Raw genomic sequence first — 25,661 nt, forward strand, 5'->3', positions numbered from 1 at the left:
AGAGAGAACTTGCCGATGGAGGGGTAGGGAATGAAAAGACTTCTCTCCCCCCCCCCCCCCTTATCTCCGTGCCTCCCCGCCGGACCCGTCTGTGTGACTCAGCGGCCGGCTCAGTCAGTCGCGAGAGGGCGATGTAGAAAGACGTTTCCCTCCGAGCGCGATCGTCTTTTGTTTGAGCGGGTTTGTTTCCGAGCCGAGCGGTCGTCGAGACTCGACTCGGCGACTGCTTCAGTGCGCCGTCGCTGGGAAAACTGTAGTTTCTCGTGTGTTCTACCGTGTATGTTTGTAGTTGAGTGCACCAATTTCTCCCCGCTTTATTTCTGAATGACTAGGACGAGGCACACCTGTCTCGTCTTTTGCCCTATTGTTGGAGTTTGCCCTATCTGTGAAGTTTTGGGATTAACATCCTCGCTTTTCTCCGCTACCTGTGGTGTTCCACCTAAGTGTTCGGAAGTTTTCTTGGTTATATTTTTAGTTTGCCTTCATCCCGACTCGTAACCTTTTCCCAACGGACCAAAGTGGTTCCCGAAAGTGCATCTTTCATCTGTTTGCAGTCCCATCTTGTGCGTGTACTTATGCGTCCGTTTGGATTTAAATTACTTTTCCACGATCCACCCGCTGTTCAAAATTTCCCTCCTCATCTTTCGTGAAACAACTTCAAGTGACTTCGTGTTTTCTCAAGACTGTTGAACCGTGGATTGCTCCCGAGGAATTCGTAATCCCGTGAAGATTCTGTCAGCTTCTAGTGTAAACACCCTCCCTCACGAAAGAGAGTTTATTTGTTGAAGTTTTGAACGCGTTACTTGTGTTTGTGTTTATTATGGTGTCAACCTCAAGAACGCCTTGACACCTTGTGATACGAGATGACAGATTGAGCTGTGCTATATTTTGTGTCAAGGATACTACTCCCTAGTTATCGTTGGTTATACAGTGTTGGTTCCTTTCTTCTTTGTTGCTGTTTTGGATTGTTGCGTTTGGACAGTTGCGTGTATAATTGGCGGAAGTTGTGACGACGTTTGATTGTTGACAGTACACCCAAATTGTTTATGAAAACATTATCTAGGTAGGTATTGCAGCCTAATACACTCACCGTTGGTGTTTTTGGAAGGATATTTTATGATCTGAGAAAAAGTTTGGAAGCGCTATTCATAAAGTTGAGTTGAAGCCTATGAGAGAAATTGTTTTAGCACGTTTTTACTCTTACTACTAGCTCCGTAGGGAATGTCGGCAGACAAAGGAGTTTAAGTTATTCAGCGGATTCTCCCCGTGTGGATTATTTTCGCAGTCCGTAGTGGTACTACAAGTCTGTCGTGTGTCTGTGTGACGCGTACGGGAGACTTACTTCTCACGGGCTTCCCCCACTGCAGTTCTTTGGCTGTATTCCAATGAGAACAGGGTCCTTCCAGGGAAAGATTTAGAGAGAGAGGAATCGTCGCCTCGAAACAGGATGAAAAATAGCCTGACCACCGTCACTTCCTATTACATTCGAAGCTATTCTGAGGGCGACTCTTAGCATTTATGACATTTTAATGGTGTCTTGGCTGGCTGTTGGAAAAAGTAGAATGACGAAGACGGCATTAGGTATAGAAGACTTGTGAACGCGGGTGAAACAATAAAATTTTCGAGACCTCTCGCCCATTTTGTCGGACAGTTTTGAATCCTTTCCCAGTTTGTGATTTTTTAAATAGATTTATCCCTTTTTCCAAGTCGTGAAAGGGTAAAAAGAGGTTTTATAGAACCACGAAGTTATCAATGAGCTGGAATATCTTACATTAAAGTTATATGGAATAACGTACAAATCTAATCTTTTCCATCTCATCAGAAATCTATTTTATCTTATCATAAATCTTCACATATTCTTCCTCTTGTGTCATAATTTTTTTTATATTTACGTTTGCGGAAATCATTGCGTCCGTCTAGCTTGCGTGGTAATTTTTCCCAAGTCTGCATTTCATCCAAACCATTTCTTAATTCTTTGGTTCTTTTTTCCGTCTCATTCTTTTTCCTTAAGAATATCTTTTTCGGACCCTTGGTTTTCGATTTCAGTCCTCAATCCTTTCCAAACCTTTCGTCCTTCGTTTGCGATCAAACCCAGAAGCTGTGCTAATCCGTGAGGAACAATCTCTCAATCTTGGTATGTGCTCACGCCATCGGGCCGACACTTGATATTTTTTCGCCTCTAGGGTCGCACTCTCTTAAGACCTTGGAAGATTTAGTTGTCTTTCCTTTTTTCCCCGAGGGAAGTCTTCAAGGGTAGAGGAAAGTGTAACAGAAGGCAAAGATCATTCTTGTTTGAAAAAAAAATCGCTCGAAAAAGTCCTCCCACGTGGAAATATATGTGAAAAGTTATTCTTACTTTTCAATCTTGTCCGGGGAGTGAAACGTTTTACTAGGGGAGCACTTTAACTTAAGGCGATTGTGGATAAGTGAGAAAACTAATCTTGAAACAATCTCTGAGTTTAAGGGGCAATAAGTGGAGTAAAGTGAACTTCTTTCAACTTATTCAATTATTTTTGTCGTAAAACCAAAATAGGCCTTGCGTCATTCCTTCGAGTCCATTGTTTTGTTGGAAAGCATATGTGAAAGTTAGGACATAAAAATTTCAGCGTGTGAGCCAGAGAAATAGCTCTCAAGCTTATTGGTAATCGAAAAAGGAAAATGTTAGACCTTTCTTCCAGCTCCTTCGATTTATTTTGTTGCGAATGAAGAAGGGTTCTTAATAGGGTTAATCCAAATTTTTACTGTCTGTTAAAGTCCAATGGTAAAAAAGGGCTATTGAGCTCGGTTTGAAAAATCTTTCATCAGCTCGGAGGAGTCGAAAAACTTGCGAGAACAAAAAACAAAACAAAAGCACTCTAGCCTAAAGTTGTCTTGCCACCGTAACGAAAGGAGAGTATATAATAACATTAGGGAGGCAAACTTCTCTATCTTTTCGTATAGCCTTTCATAATTGACAAGGGATACGGGCATCATCTATTCCGTCCCCGTGCTATCTAGGAGAGCCTCAAATCAAATTTTCCCCCGTGACGCAGGCAGCGAAATCCTTTGGTGTGTATGTGGGAGCTTTCCTCGAGATACATTCCCTTCTCTCCTTGTGCGTTCTTATTTTATCTTGCGGAGAAGATTTCATTACCGGCGCCAGCGTCTTAGTGCTGCGTCGGGATTAATGTGCAGTGCGTAGTGGAGTCATCCCTGTATTTTGAGCCCGTTGAGAGAATAGGAGGAGGGATAAGGATAGCGTCTAGACAAGGGTAGAGGGGTTGCGGAAGGTATAGGGTGTAGAGGAAGAGAGATAGGGCTAGAGATAAAACTGAGGAAGGAGACTCAGAAAGATAGGGTTTGAGTGAAAGGGTGTATGAAGACGGTTGGTCTGGTGTTGATATCCTATTCTGGGTAGAAGTGAGCTCTCACGTTGTTGACTTGGTGGCATGTAAAAATAAAATAAAGTCTCCCTTTGGTCAATTTCACATCTTCCTGAGAGAAGGGTATCGTAGTGAGAGGAAAAGTTGTAAAGAAAAGCAAGGAAGCCAAAAACATCGTTTGGATTCGGTGGGCGTATCGCAGCAGCTCCCTAAATCATTTACTCATAAATTTTTATTGCGAGATATTTTTAGTCTTGCGTCGAAATACGAGAGTTCTATCTCATGCTTTACGTTGGATTGAACACTGCAGCGTCCTTGGTGGTCCATTGCGTTCCTCCGCGAGGCGAAGGACAGCGAATCTCGAGTAAGAAGGAAAGTAATAAACGAAAGTCGCTGGTGAAAATATCGATTTGAATTCTGCTGGCGTGTTGAAGTTGCTCCGTGCATCATTTATTCATGTAATTGCGAGGATTTTAGGATTTGGTCGGAATACGTGACTGCCATATCGTATTTTACGTGAGATTGAACAAGGCATGGACTTTTGAGGAAAAAGGCATTGGAAAGTAAACCGAAGGGAATATTATTAAGATCTAGGTGGGCGTGGTGCATTGCAGTTTTTATGTATCAACCTGCGGCTGAAAAACTTGGTCCGTTGCAGTTCTCCTCGAAGAATCATCGAATATCACGAAAGAAATATTGAGCATAGGAATACAGTGAAGCAAACTTATGAACATATTTCTTCGTATATTGTGGCCGTGGTGAATTAGCACTTCCTTCACCTGTTTATTGCGTATCTGTGGACTTCAGCTTCCATGAGAAATAAGAGAGGTCCATTTCATATATTATTATACATATAAATATATCTTCGTAGGAGTATAAGAGAAAGTAGTGGAGGAAAGTAGACGGAGGAAAATATCGCTTATGACTCAGTGGGCGTGGTTTAGTAGTTCTCATTCCGCCCGTGTGTTACCTTACGTGTTCTTTTGCGTGGAATAAGGCGCGTTAGAATTAAATGAAAGGACGTGAAGTGAAGGAGGACAGAAAATAAAACGCAACCCTGGCTGAGCAACTTTGAAAGAACAACAATTTCGTTGCGACCGCAAGGGAATACGTGGTAAAATACCTCTCCGTCGACACGCTTAACAGTTTCCTTCGCGTGTCCGTACGTTACTGTGTGAATTGAGGTTGTAATACACTTGGTCCATTGCTCGCATATGCATCAGTGCCTGTGGGACTGCAGGGATAGACGAGCAAGTGCGGTTCGGGAGCAAAGTTAAAGAGCTCGCAAGATAAACTGCAACCGCAAGGGCTCCGTTCTCGTGTGAGCTGCAGCTCAGTGAGTCTAGTTTTGTCGTGGGATACAAGCGTATTCTCGGCGTCAATCGCGGAAGGGAAGGCTTGTTTGAGTTGTGTAACTACTCTGTAGTTCTCTGACGGGTTCGTGAAAGAGAACAGCGTCCTCTAGTAGGAGTCGTTACCCACAGTGGGAGAAAAAGTCTAGGGAAGCGTGAGAAGTTTTGGTTTGAGCCAATAAGGGCTGAGCTGTGGAGTAAGAGAAAGTATTATAGAAAAATAAACACAAAACAATTTATTTACTTATATTGTGGGCGTGGAGACAGAGATCTCCTTTCAGTTTAATTTTTTTTATTGTTTGTATTGACTTTAACCTCCGACTCCTCAATATTTCACTTGATTCCCTGTACGTTAGGATTATAAAATCGCTTTCCGTCAAATAAATATCACTTCCGATTGTGGAAAGCGAATGGGTGAAAGTATTACTCCGTAGGCGTGGTTGAGTAGTTTTCGTTCGAACTAAAGATTTTAAGAGTTGGTGTTGACTTCAGCCTCCCGTCGACATAGGTGGGTCCAGCCCGTCCTTTACTTGAAATAAATTGCGGCAGCTATAGAAAAGAAAGGTAATAGGTTAGAGAATTCCTTTGAACTCTAGTGGGCGTGGTTGAGCAGTTTTCGTGGTAATCGAAAAAATTAATATAAGTTAAACGTGTGGGAAGAAAGTTTTCATATAATGAGGGCGTGATAAAGTAGTATTTTTTTTAATTATACGTTTTTGGCTTCATCATTGGATTCTCCCCCAGGAGAAATACGGGGTGGTCTGGTCCATCTTTTACTCGATATACATCGCGGCAGAGATAGAAAAGAAAGTGACAGTGGAATATCAGCGGGTGACAGTACTTTTTCTAACTCTAGTGGGCTTGGTTAAGTAGTTTTCTCCTCGCTTTATGCATGTGTTTGAGGCCTATCTTATAGGAGGAGTTAGCTATGCACAGTGGGAGAATATAAGCTCGTGAAGCGTGGGAAGTTTTCGTTTGAGCAATGAAGGGCAACACTTGTTGCCAAGGTCCCGGACTGCCACACTCGTCAAGCTGCTGCACGCGACTGCCATCTTTCCCCGATCGGCCACGGCGGGGCGCAATCTAGTTGAGAAGCCGAGTTGATACCGATACCACTTCTCTTTCCTCTCTCACACCTATTCCTCTTCTTCTTCCTTTTGCTTCATTCCGCTTCGGGTGGTGAGAATAATTCGTGGGCGATCCGGTATATCGAAGTCTCCACCTCCTCCTGCTAGAGTCCGTTCCTGTCGATTCCTTTTGCGTGTCGTCGTGTGAGAATAGTCGTTTCCGACGATTTTTCACGCTTTCTCGCTGTCAGATGAGTAATATGGGAATGGATCTGCTTATTACTCTCATTTTTGCGAGTGCATGAAGATAGTTTTTTTTAACAAGAGTTAAGTGTTTTTTTTCGGATCGATATTCTTGTTCAAGCCTCCTCATTATCTCGCATTGAGTGTATTTTCTGAGCGTTACATACTTATCACATATTGATATGTATCTTATAAAATATAATCAACATTGGATGAAATTGCCTTCGGAAAAAAATCTACCCGAGGAATAATATCATAAAAATCGAATTCGCGAAATCTACCTAAGACTCCTAAAACAACTGTCACAGTTACTGGTGTTTCAATAGCTTAATCCATGTCTTAAGTTGTAGATGTTTTGAGCCAATTATCAAGCATAGAATATGAAGACGTTTTAGTTATTTAGTGCAATAGTAGGAATATTTTATATCCGTGTAACATAACAGGTCAGAAGATACAGTGTAACTGATATTTGTAACATTCCTTGGCTAAATAATAAGCATTAACTCAATAAGGATACGTCCACATCAGATGGGAGATTGCCCCTGATTATTGACTTTTTAAGCAGTATTAAATTCCTCTTAATGTTTTTATTTTAACTAAAATCCCAAGCTTCCTTGTGAAAAGAAGCTGCAGTATGACGATGAAGTTGCCCTCTAGAAACAGTTTTACTTAAATTTTCAACCAATGGAAGTCTTTCCTAGACGTTTAACATCTTTGAAGTAGAAAGTTTTTGTGCGGTAAACAATCAACATGGAGCCCTCAACATTGAAAGCCAAGGTGTACAGAGCTTCTTCGGACAAGATAGCCGAAACGCCTGATGGAAAGAAATCGGCGATGGAAACAAAAGTCGACTACACCAGAGACTGCAATTCAGTGGACATAGCGGATAGCAATTGGTTGGAACGCAACCGTAGGGAAAGGCCTACAGGATTCCCACCAGGGGTTCTGGAAGCCGCATTCCCCGGAAGACCGACTGGGGCCCAGAGGAGCCGCAGCTCCACCGAGATATTCCTCGCTGGACTCCGCGAAACGGGGTCTCCCACCGGCGGCGAAGACGATAGGCCCTGGAAGGGGAATGCCCTCAGGAGAGGGAACTCAGGCGGACCAGAAGTCTTCGGCGACCGTCCGGCTTCCGATTTGGGGGCTACCTCGCCCTCTGACTCCTGGAGCTGTTTGTGGGTACGAGATGGAAACAACGCCGGGCGGCAGAAGGCTGCCGTCTCGTCTGCTGATAAGAGGAAGGTGAGGAGGGTCGAGGGGGCCTTCGAGGTCGCCTGGAGGGCCGCTGCCGGAGGTCGTTTGGGGCACATGGGGCTCTCCCGTGCGGGTAACGGTTCGGTGGACACTCTGAAGCTGTTAGGGAAGTCTGAGGATGACGAAGAGACTGCCCCCTCCTCTGCCATGCCTTCTTCTGGCGGCGAGGAAGCTGGGACGCCTTGTGGGGAGCCCAGACCCTTGCAGGGAAGTTCGGTGGCTGAAAGGTCCTTCAGCGTGGAGTGTCTGGGCCAGATGGAGAAGAAGAGGGAGACCCAGTGGCGACCATTGGCGAGACGGGAATCGCGTCGTGGACTTAGCGTCAGTTTCGAAGGCGTCCCGGAAGGCGTCGTTGGACCTTACGCCGTCGGTAGCCTGGGAAGGGCAGGTGAAGTGTGGAGCTTCAAGAACAGGAACCCCTTAGCCGGTGGTGGTACCACCCCGCGGACGATGGACCCGAAGTTCGGGCGCTTATGGAGGCAGCACGGCAGGATCGAAGCCGGGTCCCCGACTAGGGAAGCCGGCAGGATGTCCCCAGCATCTCCCCGACATGCCAGGACCCACAGCGCTGAGAGGGCACAGTCCGCTTGCGGCCGTCCCGAGCGCCCCGGTAGGTTTCCGGTAGACTTGAAATCGGACACGGAAACAAGTACCACGGGCTGTGTTCATAAAGAATTGGTCCATTCCACGCCGGCGCGGAGCCCGGTCGTGAGTTTCACGATAGGAGACGCCGAGGAGGATAGTAAGGGTGTAAAGGGCAGCACCAACTGGGGCGGCGAAGGCACCTCCGGTACTCTGGTGCTCCGCGTCGGCGAAGACCGCCCTAGTTCCCGAGTCGGTGCGACCCGCACGGCCAACGGCCGAAGTGAGGTGGTCGTGGTCAGGGTCGGAGGGGGAACCCCGCCGAGGCCGGAAGTTGCGGCCGCGTCGAGGGGTCGGGCAGACCCCCTCACCCGGTCTCCGGAGAAGACCCAGGAGTCCTTGCCGAGCAGCTCACAGGATACGCCTCAGTGTTGGACCAACGAGGCCATGAAACAAGACGTGGGCACCAGCGAAGACGACCTGGACGAAGAGGAAGAAGTGTACAAGGGTGAAGGCAAACTCGAGTGTGTCGTAGGATTGGACAACGTTGACGAAGGCTCCCCGATGAACAGTGGACGGGACTCGCGAGCGCAGCTCAACGGTTCGGAGAGCTCGACGCCGCTTAGGGGCAGCGATTCCAACGCTGGTGGTAGCGGCTGGAGGCGCAGGACTCTTTCTCGGAGCAAACGATTGACGAGGAGCTTCCAGTCGTGTTTGGGTCGCAGGGGTGGCAAGGGAAGCGAGGAAAGCAGCCTGGATGAGGAAGGCGAAGAGGAGGTTGTGATCATGGTGATATCTCCTGTGGGTGACGCGGATGAATGCCCGGAAGACGAGGATAATGGACAGGAAGGCAGGGGAAAGCTGGAAGTGGGCGTGGAGGATTGTGATGGTGAGTTCATACTTCACGTATCAACAAGTATAATGTTGAATACTGTTCTCGGTTTCAGTACATTTTTTGTCTTAGGTACCGAAAGCTGAGTATTTTTAAATTTCAAATTCGTGCAAAATATCCAATATGTTCTTAAAAATAGCTCTAAATCAATCATAAGAATCTTTTTTACCGAGCCTCTTCTTAGCATGGTTTACAGAGTCTCAGTACCTATGATTGGTGGCATTTATAGAAAACTTTAGCTTTAAAATTTGATGAATACGTAAAGTTTATTATACGTACTATATACGTAAAGTTTGTTCGATTTTAAATTTACAATCGTAAAATATGGATCGAGTTAGTATTGAAAATGATGATGTGAAATTTCTCACAATTTGTTTGATATTATGCCATTGCCATTACTTGGAGGAACATATTTTATTGTGATAGAGTAAAAAATTATTTTTTTTATTTTTCCTGCTCTTTTGTTCAATCACCTTAATAGAAAATTTAAAGGAAGGCGTATAAAAACAAGTTATTGTATTATTATTTCCTAAGATAAGTAAATTTTCAATAGCCAATACTTTGATTATTATCTGGGTTTCCGATACGTGCTGGCTGGGCGATTTACATATTTTGCATTAAAGCCAGTCGTGGGTTTCCTTTTATGGGTTTTCAGGCTCCCTTCTGTGTCTGTCCATACTTTTGCAAAATATTTGGCTGGCAAAATATTGTTCGAAGCAATCGATCGACGCGGTTGGAAAGCTGATAATCACATTTCACATATCCGCGAATCCGTGGAAGCCTATGTGGAGACTGTATTTATGTACTTCGTTACTTTGCAAGAACTGATTTGTACTTATAGGTAGAAATGTCATGCGCTGAATTGTGGACGCTTATACTCCGTAGAATACCAATTTTAGCTCGGAAACCTTTGTTACTGTAATTGTATCCTACTGTTATTTGTAAATTAAAGGAAAGTTTGTTGTTTTCCTTACTTAAAAAAGTCACTTCTTTTTATTAGCAAGTTTTGAATTCACCTTTCATCATGTGAAATCATTGAACCAGTTCTATCAACCATTTTCCGGTGTTAACGGTCGATGCGGGGTCTTCATGGTTACCCAAACAGTGTCAAATTTAAGGGGGCGAGTTGATTTCCTGAATAGATGTAACTCGGCCAAAATTTGGAAATTCTGATGCTGTTAAACGCACCCAATATATGTATTATCAGGGTAGGCCGGAGTTGTTTAACCCAAGTGTATGTGGTGAGGTAATTTAGACCCGCATGACATGTTTTCATTCAATATGATGTGGGCGAAGATGTCACACTCAAAGAAAGCGACCATTGTATGATGATTTTCATCACCATAATTAGTCAACAATCCTAAGATTGGTTTGACGCAGCTTTTTATTCTGCTCTCCTATCCGCTAGTCTTTTCATAGTGACATCGTATTGGCGAGCAGTACTATAAACACTTATCATTGAACCGGTATGATAGTACAAATGCACTCTTCAATATCAATCGCCTTCACTATTTACTTTTATTGTCATCTTTGGTTGCCAAGAAAAGATGCTAAAGCTTTTTGCAGTTAAAAAAGTGACATTAATTTTATGAATGAATGAATGAATGCTTTATTGATGCTCTGGGAAACCCATAAGAGCAAAAAACCTAAATACAATTAAACATTCTGCTCAAGAATACAATAAATATGAAATAGCACAACATAAACAAAATTAATCAACTCAAAGATTTGTACAACTCAGAACAATACATTTACGGTTTTAAATATTCATACAGTTTACTCTTGAAAGATTCCGGGGTGGAGGAGCGTTTTATTAAGGGGGGTAATGAATTCCAAAACTTAGAGGCAGTGATCTGGAAGGAATTAAGGTATAGGTTGGTACGGGCTTGGGGTATATGGAGAAGGTTAAGGTCTGACCGGGTTCTTCGGAGGGAGACACTAGTCCTGTAAGTGAATAAGTTATACAGGTATTCAGGCGTTTGAGTACGAAATAGGGAGAACAGAAGAGACCCCAGGAAGTACTTCCTTCGGGAGCCAATAGGCAGCCATTTCAAGGCAACAAAGTGCTCAGAAACATGATGATGGTTGATATGAAAACTTTTTAAAAATTATTTCTGTGGATATTCAATATTATTAAGAACTAGGTGGGCGTGGTGTATTGCAGTTTTTATGAATCAACCCGCGGCTGAAAAACGTGGTCCGTTGCAGTTCTCTTCGAAGAATCATCGAATATCACGAAAGAAATATTGAGCATAGGAATATAGTGAAGCAAACTTATGAGCATATTTCTTCGTATATTGAGGCTGTGGTGAATTAGCTCTTCCTTCACCTCGCATTGGAGAATAGAAATATGATAGTATGCTTTTCCTCAAATTCATTCTCCAATTTCAATCACAATCACTATTTACATTTATTGTCATTACTGGTTGACAAGGAAAGATACTAAAGCTGCTAGCAGTGAAAAATGCAACTTTTTTGAGAAAAAAAAAATTATGAATGATGATTGCGGATATTTAATATTTCTAATTTATTTTTCGATTGCATTTGCTTTTGCCTCATGAATGGCTATCTTGCATCAGAGAATAGGAAAATGATAATATTTTTCCTCCGCGTCCTACAAGATTTGGACCCAATTTTGGTATCTGATTGCTGTCTCCAGTTATTATTCATGCTGCCATTTTTCTGCCAGATGTCCGAGATCGTATCGAATTTTGTCAGCGCATCGTATTTATCACGACACGAGTCGTACTTTGCATACGTGGTCGATAAATTACGGCTGTCGTCTTTCCAAATGGCTGATTGATTATCGTTTCGTCGTAAATTTTCGTTGCTTCATTCGTTGATGTCTTACTTTGGCTTTTCCTAATTGGGAATCGGTGTCCCGCTGCGCAAGGAGATTGAAGATTTTTATGTCCCGACGCAAATTTAAATGGCATTTGTCGAATTATGGGTTCGAGGGGTCCTCTTAACCCATTTTCTCGAGTGCGAATAATAAATTGTCTGTTCAAAGGACTGAAATATTTGCCTTCCCCTTCGTCATCATCTATTCGTGGTATGTAAGTTACAATCGTCTGGTGGCAGTGACGCATCCAGGGAGGGGCTAGGGGGGACTGTAACCCCCCCCCCCCTAGGGTGTACAATTTATTTATTTGTTTAATGCAGTCCAAAAACCTACAGAGGACTCAACAATGACAAAGAAAACGATTAACAAAATATATTAAGCAGGACGCACACAACAATGAACAAAATAATCGAAAATGAAAAGGAGACTTCGTTCATTTCCACAGATTTATTTTGGCGGTACAACATGTTCCGAACCATAGAGGTCATTATCAAGTACAAAAATTTCGAATGTTAAGCAAACATATATACTCTTAATGACCTCGATGGTTCGAAACATGTTGTATCGCCAAAATAAATCTGTGGAAATGAACGAAGTCTCCTTTTCATTTTCGTGTATTAATTTCCACATAGTTGAGCCTAATACAATTGAACGAACAAAATAATATTCAACATGACTATCAAATAAAGAAAAAATAATGGTAGACTTCGTAGGGTAGTGCGAGGAGCAGGGGGATCAAGGATAGGGATGAAAAAAGGATCAAATTTACACTAGAGAAAATGGTAATTGGTCTTTTTTAATTAGGAATAAAAATTAATGCATTTTAGATGCTTACAGTGAGGTAAAGGCACAAGAAATGTACATAAATGTTTTTTTTTTACTTTATTATTTGGAAAATTTTGTAAAAGTACCTTAAAGTGTTATTTCAAGCCTCAAAATACTCTAAAGTTTCATAACCTCCCGGACCCCCATTACTCCTGGAATCAATTTCCAATCGTATTTTTAGTCTAACCGAAGTGTAATTAACGTCAGCCATCTGGGGGCTTCTATTCTCGTTGGAATCGCAGCTTTAGTTGTCCAGAAATTTCAATGAGGATATATCGCTGATTATGACGTTGAATTGATCACACAAAGTAAAAATGATACAATTCCCGAGATATTTGCTCCTCTCCATTAAATCGACTCGAGTGTCACAATATGCCATTATCAAGAAGAACGAAAAGTTGGGGACTCGAAAATAAATTCCTTAACGTTGTCAGTAGGAGGCAATAACAATTATTGTTAGGGTATAGTAAATAGGCAGTAGGCTCTTAAATTCTTTTAGCACATACATACGTACTCGTTCTTTGGTTCCAAGTTTATAAACGCCCGACATGTATTTAAGTTTCAGCTTTGTGTAACTGAATTATTCCCCGTTAAATGTGCTGCCCTGTTCCATTGTGACTATTGTTCATTTGATCTACGATCTGAGCGGTTAGTTATTCAATGACTCTAGCAATTGGTTGCCTAATGTAAGGGGGAGGCCGCCTCTGATGCACCCTTTACCTCATGACAGCTATGTGGGCCTATTATTCATTCGACAGTGGGAAAAAGGCCATGAACAGCGTTCTTTCAAAGTAACCAATCGTTTCATAGACCTCCGGCGTGTCCTTAAAATTTTTAATTTCCCTTCGGCATTTTTATCCAAGTTCAAACCATATGGAATGGTGCGTCCAACACTATTACGTGATTCAAAACAAATGAAGGCGTTAATCCCTAAATGCGCTCCATGTACCTCACATCGACCCGAATATTGAAAGGCAAAAATTAAATATTACGATATCATAGTGTATCAAAATATTTCATGCAGCAGTAAGCGATACGAAATCGACTACAATAGACATTATGCACGTAACTGCTTTACACCAACGTACTTGAATTACAACAAATTGGCGATATCGTCCTATCATGATCGCATTTATAAATTTATTTGGTAAAGTACATCAAATGTAATTGCCTTTCCACAATTTTTTTTCTTTTGATTACTACAACGGAATTATTTTCGGAAAGAGTACAAGAGTAGCCTTCCATTTCTCTCCAACAATCCAATCCTCCAACCTGAACAAAACCTTGGCAACACAACATACACAAGTTGCATATCTTTAAACGCAATCACACTAAAACATCGATCTTAACAGCACAGTTGAGGTTGTAGTCGGATGTTACAATATATATATGTCCTAGTTAAAGTCAAACCTTTCCGTTCACATACGCTTTTTTCATTCAAATGAAGTGGTTGGTGTTCCCCATTCATTTCTAACGCCATGGTGCTTCCAACCGCCATGAACTTCCTTATAAGGGCCTCTATTGGGCGTCTCGCTCGACCCTCCTTTCGCCGGCAAGACGTGGTTCTTTCATATTTTCGGTTAGCTCCCAGCCGTGTTGTCTGCATTCATAAGTCTTCGTAGTTGTCCCGCCTCAGCAATATTGGCTCCCCTCTCTTTAGTCTTAAATATTTATGCTGGAAGGTATTGTATTTGGAGGCGTTGTTGAACGCAAGAACGACTAGATTCATTTTCAACGTTAAAGGAGGGAAGGATGGAGAGAAACTCGGTTAGCCGTTGACTTACTTTGGGGCAAGTATGAGAATACATTGAAACTCAACATTCCGAATATAAACATCTTGAGAGCTCTTGTTTACCAAAATAGACCATTGTGTAACTATATTCTGATTAATAAAGTATAGTTTGTCTTGTAGAAATTATTGCTATGTACTTTACCAAAAGATATGTAAAAGTTTTGAAATGATGGGACTTAAAAGTGAAAAACCGGTGCCTTGTAGTCATCTGATTTTTGCGGTAGTCATTTTTATTTAATTTGTTTATGCTGTTTATTTTTTTCTCTCAATGTAAAGCCATTAAAAATAAAAGCACTACTTCAAACCTTTCTCATGCTACACAGATTTTTACTTTGAGTATTATTATCTTGGAATGCATTTTATTTTATTTTTATGTCTGCAAAGGTGTCAGACGAATTGAATCCGATGTATTTAATTACGTTCAATGTGAGTAGGAATTTTCCACTGGTATAATTCGACTAGACTTCATTAAGACTCTAGAAATAGATGATTTACTCATTATCATGAGGACAGAAGTAAAGTCTTCATCCATGTCATGCGATAATCACACACCATATCGTGTGGATCATACGATTTAATGCATTGCATTTGAATCAATGGGATAAGGAACTTGTTTTATTTCAATGTAAACTATATTCCTGTGTATTAACTCCTACCAAGTTCATAAATATCACAAGTATCTCTTAATTTCCGGCTATTTTTCTCAGAACCACTTTTTTTATGAACTAACAAATTTGCATAGCGCCATATTATTTTCAAAAAATATCTTTAAGGCACAGTCGCTGATCGTGAGGAATTTTCTTTTAATGAGGCCGAAATGAATGACTAATCTCCGCATTCGTTAGATCTTGTTTCTTGTTTACCCGAGAACTTTACGACGCAGTGATAAACTCGAGGTGAGGTTAAGTTCAATCGTATTCACGCTGAGAGGTCCCCTCCCACACTGCAAGAGATGAAAGCCTACGCTCAAAGAGGTCTTCGAGAGTGTATGCATTCAAGACAGCTTAAAGGCGTGTCTTAATGATTTCCTTATGAGGGACCAAGGGTGGAGTCACACAAATAATAACATGGAGCCGAGTAATAGGGTTATTACGCGCGGCTTTTCCAAATCCCTCGCCGTAGTAATTTTAGTGTAATGCGTAGTGCTTATTTTTAGAGTACTCAAAATCTCGGTGTTACGGCACGAGGCTAGTGACCCGCGCTTGAAAATAAGCCGCGTAGCGATCAGTTCCTTGTGATGTAAAATACACGGATATTTGTGACTCGGCTTGGATATCGTGGGTTTATACCCGATACTAGGGTATACAGGGTGTTTCGGGAGGAATCTGCGATACTTCAGAAGGTGGTAGGGGAGACAATTTTTAGCTTTCTTTGTGAATAAACATGGGGTCGCAACTCCTTAGTTACTGAACTATGCCAACACACATATTTTCGGATGCACTTTACAGTTACCATAAAAACGGTTTTTCTTCAGTATCCAGCCTTTTCGACATTTAATTGAATACTCTTGGTTTTTAAGGGCATGAAGTAATTAAGGTTGGACGAAAATGTGCTATTATTATTATTATTGTCTGAAACAATTAATCTTTGAGCTTAATTAAACGAGGACACTTGAGTGGGTATAAATGATACGATTGTGCAATCTCATCAATTTTGAGATTAATTGTTTCAGGCATTATAATTGCACAATTGTATCCAGCCTTAATTATTTAATGCCTTTTATTACATCGAAGATAAAATGAATTCGAAAAATATTCATTTCTTTGCTTGGAATTCTTTGGTATTTACCCGGTAATTGGTTATTATTTCGATTATTTCTCGGGTATTTAGAGACATGCTTTAATAACTTGAGTATTTACCCAGTTCTTGGGTGTATTGCGGGGTTATATCTTCCCGGATACATTCCTTAATGGTAAACGATAATAATCTTAATTTCTTCATGACTTACTATACGGTAACCGTTAATCGAATTGCATTTTCACCACCTTAATCAAAACCAGGTAGCTGTAATTTTATCTGGATTAAGATGTCACGAAGGAAAGAAAAAAGACTAATTGTAAAACAAGGTTGCTGTCGTCTGTAATTTTCAAATTTCAAATCGAAAAGTGAGTGAAACCTGGCACTCAATGTCAAATATTGTGATTCTACTGAAAAATTCATTTACGCTTCTTAAAGCCTTCCTTAGGATACACTTATGGGAGGATTTAGTATGGCACTTCGTGATTCACCCAACGAATTTAGCATGTAGAAGTTAAGACTGCGCTTCAAGTGAAAAACTTGCGTGAAATATTCATAAGAACCACATAGAAGTTCATCAATTATAATACAGCACATGCGAACTCTATATGATGTATTACCTACCAACATGCCACTATCTAATTGTTTGTGTAATTAAGTGAAGCCATTACACTGTATAGAAGGAGAATTCTCAGTCCAAGAGCGAAAACTCTCCGGTCGAAGCTTTCGGACACTAATGTGTGATCCTCGAGTTCGAGATGGCCCAGGGAAAGGAACCGGCCCCCCTAACTTGAATGCACAATTATGAAATTCACCCTCTGGCCTTATCTGGGGTGAGCATTACTGTCGTTTACCAAAAAAAACCTTATTGACACCGAACCACCAATATTGTAAGTTTGATCGCTTTTGCAAACCTCCGAACTTGCGCTGAACGAACTAGGATTGTATCCTACCCTGTCACCACCATCATAGTCTTAAGTAAACAATCCTAAGATTGTTTTGGCGCAGTTCTGCATCCTCCTCTCCTGTTTGCTAGCCTTTTCATAGTGATGTATTTCTTTCATCAATAAGCTGTAGTAGGTAAATCATTTGGGGCAGTCCCTTGCCCTTCTTCCCGTTCACCCGTCCTTCTAGTGTTGTTTTCATCAGACCATCATTTGTAATGATATGGCCAACTAAGTTACCCCTTCTTCTTATTAGGGTTTTCAGAAGACTTCCGTTTTTCTCCACTCGTCTCAGCACTTCCTCATTACTTACACGATCGATCCATTTATTTATTTATCACCCTTCCGTTGAACCCCAGCCATCAACAAAATTTTAATCAGTTGAAATTTACGAAGCTACATTGAAAACTGGCGGCATGTGGGGCATCAAAAAGTTTTTAGGTGCATCCGATGTGGATAGGAAAATAGGGAGCTAAGTCAGCTCATCTGCCGTCCCAATGGGGCTTCCCCAAGCACATGTTTCCATGTTCCTTGCACCTTCTATTCCGGATTCACTTAATTTTCCCCTCCGTATAACACCCCCATCGCATCGGCCTGCGCCAAGGGAGGAAAAGAAACACCACCCTCTTCGCTTGGACGATCCCCTGCTATTTTAAGGCGCCTCGAACCGGAAGTGACGTAGGACAGGGATCGGAGCCTGGGCGGTATCTCGCGCCTGCCTGTCCCGCATCTTTGAGTGCATTATGGGTAAGGCAAAGGGGCCGATCACTCGTAAGCGAACTATAAACTCATTAAAATAATTTGATGGATGGAAGGCCGTGATTAGGGAATGCAAGATTGTAATTGTTTATTTGTAACTTTCTATATCATAACTGTGTACGGGATTACATTATCCCCTACCTTTATCTGTAATTTTATCGGGATCCAGGTGTGACGAAGGAAGAAAAATTAAAGAGTGACACAAGGTTGTGCTCTGTCTCCCATAATTTTTCAATTTTTATATCGAGAAGTGACTGAAGCAATCATTGTCAGATGCTATGATTCTACGGAAAATTTCATTCACGTTTCCTTTTTGCTGTCCCTGGGATGCACTTGTGAATCATTGGTGTTTACTTGTGCTTTTTACAACCATGTTGAAATGTAAAAGTTTAGAAAGTGTTCCAAGTGCCATGGAAATTGGGGAAAAATCTTGTACCACATAGATAACACCCTATTGATGTAATTTCATGAATATTTCAGAATTGCCTGCTCGCTATGTGTAGTATCTACGGGCTAATTATGTAATTGCTTATGACGTTTTGCAATAGTTTTCGTTATCGTTCATGTCTGTTTTGCCTAAGAAATCCGTTTTTTCTCTTCCATGAAGCATCCATGGTATTAGTAATTAAGTACGTACATGGTACAGCAAAAATACATTTTAAGTTTTATTGGCTTGGTGGAAAAGACAGTGCGAGGAAATGGAAAAGTTCCAGAAGGATGGAGAAGTAGGCGCGTTGTACGCCAAAGTTAAGTCGCTATCGGGCGGCAAAAGAGGACAAGCCATGTCTAAAATTAAGGCTAAAGATGGGAGGATGCTAACCGAGCGGGAAGAGGTACAGGGTAGGTGGAAGGAATACGTGGAGGACCTGTATGACGGAACGAACAGACCAGAGAGATTGACTCTAGAGGAGGAAAGTGCAGTGGAGGAGGATAATCTTGGGCCGGAGATATTAGATTCAGAAATAGAGAGAGCACTCCGTGATATGAAGGCTAGGAAAGCAGTAGGCGTGGACAACATCCCGTGTGAGCTTCTGAAGAATCTAGGGAAGGAAGGTAAGAAAAGGTTTTTCGAACTAGTGCGCAAGATCTATGAGGAGGGATGTTGGCCGGAGGATTTCGTGAAGACGGTTTTAATTCCGCTTCCGAAAAAGAAGAAAGCTGTGGAATGCGGAGATTATAGGACTATCAGCCTAATATCCCATGCGGCTAAAGTAGTGCTGAGGATATTGAACAGACGAATGGAGGCGAGGGCAAACGAGTATTTGGGCGAAGATCAGTTTGGTTTCAGAAAAGGGAAGTCAACTCGTGATGCAATAGCAATAATGAGGTCCCTCGTGGAGAGGAACCTAGAATATGAGCAGGACGTATATGTGTGTTTCGTGGATTTTGAAAAAGCGTTTGATAGGGTGAACTGGGTAAAGTTAATGGATATTCTCAAGAGAATAGGTGTTGACTGGAGGGATAGACGACTGATTTGTAATCTGTATATGGCCCAGACTGCGCAAGTGAGGATAGCGGACGGAGAATCTGGGTGGGCAAGCATTGGCCGAGGTGTGAGGCAAGGCTGTCCTCTATCGCCACTGCTCTTTAACGTGTATGCTGAAGAGATGGTAAGGGAAGCGTGGGATGAGTTAGAAGCTGGGATAAAAGTGGGAGGAATGATGTTCAAATCAGTGAGATTCGCGGATGACCAGGCGTTGATCAGTCAGTCAGCAAGGGGGCTTCAGGCCCTAGTGGATGCGTTATACGAACGTTGCGAGGAGTTTGGGATGAGGATTAATCACAAGAAAACTAAGGTAATGCGGTTTTGTAAAGCATCACGAGCGAGGAATGTGAGACTCAAGATAAAGGTGGGTGGTGAAAAACTTGAGCAGGTTGAGCAATTCAACTATTTAGGCAGTACGTTAGAGGAAAACGGATACAGTAGTAAGGACATAAGGAAGAGAATCGCATTAGCGAAGGAGGCATTCATGAACAGGAAGGAGCTTCTTAGAGGATCGTTGTGTAAGAGTTTAAAGAAAAGGTTAGTGAAGAGTTTGATCTGGAGTGTAGCTCTCTACGGTGCGGAAACGTGGACTCTGAGGAAAGAAGACGAGAGAAGATTGGAGGCGTTCGAGATGTGGGTATGGAGAAGGATGGAGAGGGTGAAATGGACGGAGAGGAAAAGGAACGACGAAGTGCTGGATATGGTTGGCGAGGAGAGAAAGATTTTAGATGAGATACGCAGGAGACAGAAGGTTTGGATGGAGTTAGTGCTTAGCGGTGAGGGGATGTTGAAAATGGTGTTGGAGGGTAGAATGTTGGGGAAACGAGGGAGGGGAAGGAAAAGAATAGGATTTTTAGATAGATTGAAAGAGAGTAGGCCTTACAGTGAATTAAAGAAGGCAGTGCTGGAAGGAAAGGGAGGCTCCCAGATCACCTCTTTAGTACTCCATGGAAACCTACCTTAATCGGTAGAATACTATAATAATTGCGGCGGTAAGAACTTGTAATATACCCTTTTTCTGAGTTCCTATCAACCCATAGAAATCTTAATGGAGATTCTGTGGAATGGTGCTGTAGACGCAGTTAGGTTTCCGGGTTGTCCTCCGCGTCGATTCATCTTCGTGACGACGGTTTCGCCGGCGATGAAGCAGGCGTCTTCACGTTTGAAGTGAAGACTCTTCAAACCTGCTGCAACGCCGGCGCAATTGTTGTCACCAAGATGAATCGACGCAGAGGGCAACCTGAAAACAAAGTTGTGTCTTAGAACCCCAGTTGCCGGGCCCACAGCGTCCTGCCGTTGATGTCTACTGTGCAAGAATCTTCCTATTTATGGCAACAGCTATTTTATTTATAACAATTAATGTTTTCAACTTTCTGAGGAAGATGAATGCTGTAGAATCTATAGTTTTCCCTAAGTTGAGTTGCAAATTTCATGAAATTGACAGAACGGCTTATTTTACGCTAGGCGTAGTCGTTTATTGCCCTGGCGTGTCTACAGTTTTGACTTTTTTACGTAGCGAGGAGGGGATGTTGAACACAGTGTTAGAGGGTAGAATGTTAGGCAAACAAGAGAGAGGAAGGAAAAGAGTAGGACTTTTAGATAGAATGAAAGGGAGTAGGCCTTATTGTGAGTTGAAGGGGGAAATGCTTGATGGAAGGGGAGGCTCCGAGAGTTTAGTACTCCATGGAAACCTACTTCAATTTTTAGAAAACTTCAATAATAATGTAAAACAAAAATATATTAGAATTTAAAATAAAATTTCTTTATACTTACTTATCATCCATTGTGTTAGCATGCACTTAAGCGCAAATATAAATTTGTGAAGTAGGCACAACGGCACATCATTTTGACGCCGGCAGTAAGTATGATCATGCTTTATGTCCCTTCTCATACCGGCTCACTCAACCTCTAGTCGCTGTCTCGATTGAAGACGATTGCTATCCCGCCCACTAGTTCCTTATACGGCGTCTATTAGGCGATGGGGTCGTTCAACCCTTCTTAAAACGATCAACGGCTCTCCCGAATGAGTTGAATTGTTACAAGGATGGAAGTTGGGCGTGAGGCCGGAAGGAGGAGGGGGTGCTATTGGGCCGTGGCCACTCTTGTTCAGACGACCGGAAGTGGGGCAGGTGTTAACCTTCTCCTCTTCCACTGTCCTATATTCCAACCGCTCGCCCCACCGAGGCCGCAGTGATAGTACGGGTGTCAGCTTGCTGCGTTGAAAGGTAGCGAGTCTCAAAATTAGTCCCAGATACCGCTTAGTTTACCGAGTCCAAGCTACCCTCATAGAAACCGTCACGATCTGTCAGAATTTGGCTAGTACGAGGGCGAATTTGGCAAGCAATTGATGAGCATTGATTGGCAGTGATAAGCGATAATTTTTTATAGTTGATAACTATGATTGTTTATTTTTTTGGTTATCTAAGGTGATCTATTGTCGATTGTCAATCATTGTCTTATAAAGTCAGTTGTTTACGATATCGATTGTCTTCGGTCGTTTATTTAAAAAAATAATTATCAGTGCTTAAGAATAGGAGCAGTAAAGAACAGATACCTTTCAGAATGTAACAAATACGTGTGCTTACCTCGCGCTTAACAAACATTCTACCTTGCGCTTTGCTTCGGTAAATGCTATACATATAGTACAATGGAACGTGGGGCTATCAGTCAGGTGAATTCAACATGTCACTCAATTATATTGTGTATTTCTCTTGAAACACTAGGAAATCACACCAACAACCAACACTTCAGGATAATCTGTCAAAAAATTGAATTAAATTCTTATCTGGATTAAATTTAACTCGTCTTAAATTTGCACAAAATAAATGAAATGCTCCAAATGGTCTCATAATCACGCTCTTAGATTATAGATTTCACTTTCCGGGCCTAGATTCCATCACATTTTTTATGAATTTCTCATTAAACTTTTCTAACTCTGATAAAACAAAATTACATCTTTTATTCTGGTCTGTCATCCGCAATTAGATATAATTATGGGATTTTATCATCGCAAAAATAAACAAACGATTACCGATAGGGTGTGATAGGGAGGGTTTGTGACGTCAACCGCGACGTTGAGGCCATGTATCGTTTATCACACACCTTCTTAAATTTTCGATGAAGATGGAGTGCCAAAAAGATTACTAGTTGGTTTTCTCCCACGAGATGAGATCAAAAAACAAGAAGGCCATGTCTCGTAATGTTAGAAAAGTTGCACGGATATCAACATATAAATCCACAGTATATATCCAGATCATTAAGCGATTAAGAAGCAAAATAGTATGAGAAATATAATTTGCTGAATGAATATGTATGGGTATTCGATTTCCCTGATCGATAAAGGAAGCCAATGAATGGCAAGTTTATCTCGGGCAGTCAAGTCTCTTACAACTCGAGCTTTAATTTTGTCCATAAGTGTTTTAAGTATTTTCGTACAGGTAAACGGCTGGTGTTCTAACACCTCCCTCCACGCGTCTATTAAGGCGGCTTGTAGATGAGTATCAAACGTTAATGTTTCGAAAGAGAAGCCGGTTATGCATCTTGAGGAGGAAAGGATAAATCGGTCATGATGAAGGTCATCGCGGTTTTTCCCATTTTTCAACCGTCATCCGGTAATGGTAATATCATTTTTTTTCTCCCTCCTGCGGTTTTCATGACTGTTGAATCGTGAAGGATATCAGTTCTCCAGAGTCAAGGACGAGCCGCGGAGTTTGTGATGATTGATTTGTGTGTCATTTCTCTGCCGTTACAACCTGTCAGAATTTAGCCAGTACGAGGGTGAATTTGGCTAGCTCTTAAGAAACATTAATTGGCGATGTTAAAGGATAATTTTTTCATTGTTGATAACAATGGTTATGTATTTTTGTTGAGGAACTATAGTAATCCATTGACAATCGTCAACTATCATCTGATGATGTCAGTAGTTTTTGACCGATATATATTGATTTCGGTCGTTCGTCTAGGGAATCAATTTTAAGCAGTTTAGAACCGCTCTCCAGGTAACAGATTCAAATTTCATTAGATCATGAGATCTTCATCAGGCCGCAGGATCTGTGGGAAAATCTTTATTTTTACGTAGGATTGATGAGAGAAAATATTTCGGTTTGTTTCTTTTTTGTACTTGTCAACATAAAATTCACGTTATGGATACCTAATACTGACTAAAAGAGATACAGTTTCCGGCGTAATTCGGTTGAAATCTCTGATATTTAATATAATGATAGCACACCCACACTTACTTATTTCTACCGACCCAAGTTTCTGCACATAACGCCATTTTCAATGTATGCCTCGGTTTGGGAGTCGATAGAAATAAGGAAGTGTGCAAATAGACTAGTGCTTTTATTATGTTAAGTGGTAAAAAACACTTAATATAGCATAAAACTGAATCTGACAATAGTGTACTAAAATTTTGCCGAAAAAGTTAAATATAAAGCTCCAAATTATGGGAGATTGACCTTATATGCGGGATTTTTAGCAAAGAAAAGATATAGTTTTTTTTAGAAATCTGGGAGCCAACCTTGTATTGTGAGAATACGTCATACCTGGCGGACAGATGTAGAGGCTGTACTATAGATACGTGAGCAATTGGTCAGTAGGCGGCAGGGCTTTGAGGAAGAGGGAGGGCTTTGAGATGGAGGTATGCATAATGCGTGATTAAAACAAGAAGAGGACAAGGGAAGAGCCGACAAAGGCGGAGGCTGTGGAGGGAACGAAGGGACGCGGGAGTGAAAGGGCGTTCAGATCCGACAACATCCTTCACACGCGGATACACACGCCCAGCGGATGCAGGCACGTGACCACCACCGCACAGGCCTCATTAATTCCGCTTTGAAGGAATTAAGCGGACGGACTAGTAAGCCGCGAAGGGCGAGTTCTTGTGGTTTTGTACACGTGTGGGTTAAGGGGGGTAAGAGTAATGAGGGGGAAAAGGTAGGGACAATTGGTGGAACAGTGCATTTCGTGCACTTGCCCGCAATCTAGTTAACAGGATACGTTCCTCCTTCTCTACCGGTATATTTTGGTGGCGGTTAACTCGCAATTTTGTCTGAAATCATCAGGGTATTGGGAATAGACCCCGTTCAGTATATACCTCTATCTCAATTATTAAAAAAATTACATACGAGAATAAATTTGATATGTAAAATAAAATTAGAATTATTATTTAAGTATTCTACCGATTAATGTAGGTTTTAATTGAGTATTTAAGAAGCATTCTGGCAGCTTCCCCTACCTTCATGGACTTCCCTCTCCAATTCAGAATTAGGCCTAAATTCTTTCATTCTATCTAAAAATCCTATTTCCTTCCTACCTGTCCGAAGTTTACCTAATATTCTCCCCTCAAGAACCGTTTCCAATATCCCCTCCTCGCTAAGCACCCCCTCCATCCATACTATCTATCTCCTCCGTTTCTCATCTTAAAGCTGCCTTTCTTCTCCGTCCACTTCACCTTCTCCAATTTCCAGACCCGCATCTCGAACGTCTCCAATCTTCTCTCGTACTCCTTCCTCAGTGCCATGTTATGCTGCACTTCAGATCAGACTCTGGTATGGCCTTTTCGTTAAACACTTACAGAACGATCCTATAATCAGCTTTTTCTTATTCTTGAACGCCTCCTTTGCAGACGCATTTCTCTTCCTGATGTCCTTACCGATGTGCCCATTTTCCTCTCTTTTGCGGCCCGAATCTCCCGGCGATTTGCTCTATTTGTTCCAGTTTTTGCACGCCTACTTTTAGTACATATTGTAACGTGTAGACGTGCTTATAGCTTTTAATCGTTAACTGTTATCTCCTCAGTTATATCGATCTTCTGTTCCTTTTATAATTATATATGTTGCTGGTGGTTTTCGGGTATTGCTGTGTAGAAAACATTTTAACTCGACGTTTCACTCCTCCTACTGGGAGCGTTATCAAGAGAATGTAAGGAATTTATACTCGTCCCGAGCTTATTTATGTTTTTTTCGCTACTCATTGTTGTTCCGGATTTGAATTTTAGCCGATAGCCGTTGGCCATTATATTGTGCTAGGAACCCTCTCCATATACGGCTGAGGTTATACCCATCCTCCCTATTAAAGTTATTAGGTCTTTTCGCAATCTCGATGGATTCACGTATAAGACGCGGATGGTATTCTTCCGTCTTCGCTAACACCCGTGTAGCGTCAAACATTATTCTATGCCCAGGGCTGGAGGCAAAATGTTCAGCAACAGCTGATGCGTCCCACTGATGTAATTTTAACGCCCTTTCGTGCTCCTTAAGCCTTTGGGAGATTGAACGCTTGCTCTGTCCCACGTAGCTTCTGCCGCAGCAGCAGGGAACCTCATACACTCCCATAGATTGAAGGGGAGGATGGCTATCCTTCGGTGAAGGTAGGATATTCTGAATCTTCTTCACGGTGCAGAAGCGAGTCTTAATGTTGCCTTTATGGAGGATTCTGGCGATTCTATCGGTGACCCCGGAGATGTATGGAATTTTAGCGTATGTAAGTGGCTTCTTCCCCTTGTGGCCGTCATCTTGAGGAGGGTG

At 41.9% G+C, this 25,661-nt stretch overlaps 1 protein-coding gene across 4 annotated transcripts in view; it reads left to right on the forward strand.

Moving 5' to 3' along the window:
• Window positions 1-25,661, forward strand: part of LOC124169455 (ras GTPase-activating protein raskol) — a 548,145-nt gene that overhangs the window by 264,046 nt on the left and 258,438 nt on the right. Inside the window, exon 1 of one of the 4 annotated variants that reach the window (XM_046548066.1) lies at window positions 1,135-8,749. The exons of the other annotated variants lie outside the window; for them this stretch is intronic. Within the exon in view, the coding sequence (XP_046404022.1) occupies window positions 6,775-8,749 (1,975 nt within the window). The 5' untranslated portion in view covers window positions 1,135-6,774. Of the gene's footprint in view, window positions 1-1,134; window positions 8,750-25,661 lie in introns of those variants that run through there. 4 annotated transcript variants of the gene reach the window in all.

The sequence above is a fragment of the Ischnura elegans genome, chromosome 12 (genome assembly GCF_921293095.1).
Source record: "Ischnura elegans chromosome 12, ioIscEleg1.1, whole genome shotgun sequence".
Lineage (NCBI taxonomy): Eukaryota > Metazoa > Arthropoda > Insecta > Odonata > Coenagrionidae > Ischnura > Ischnura elegans.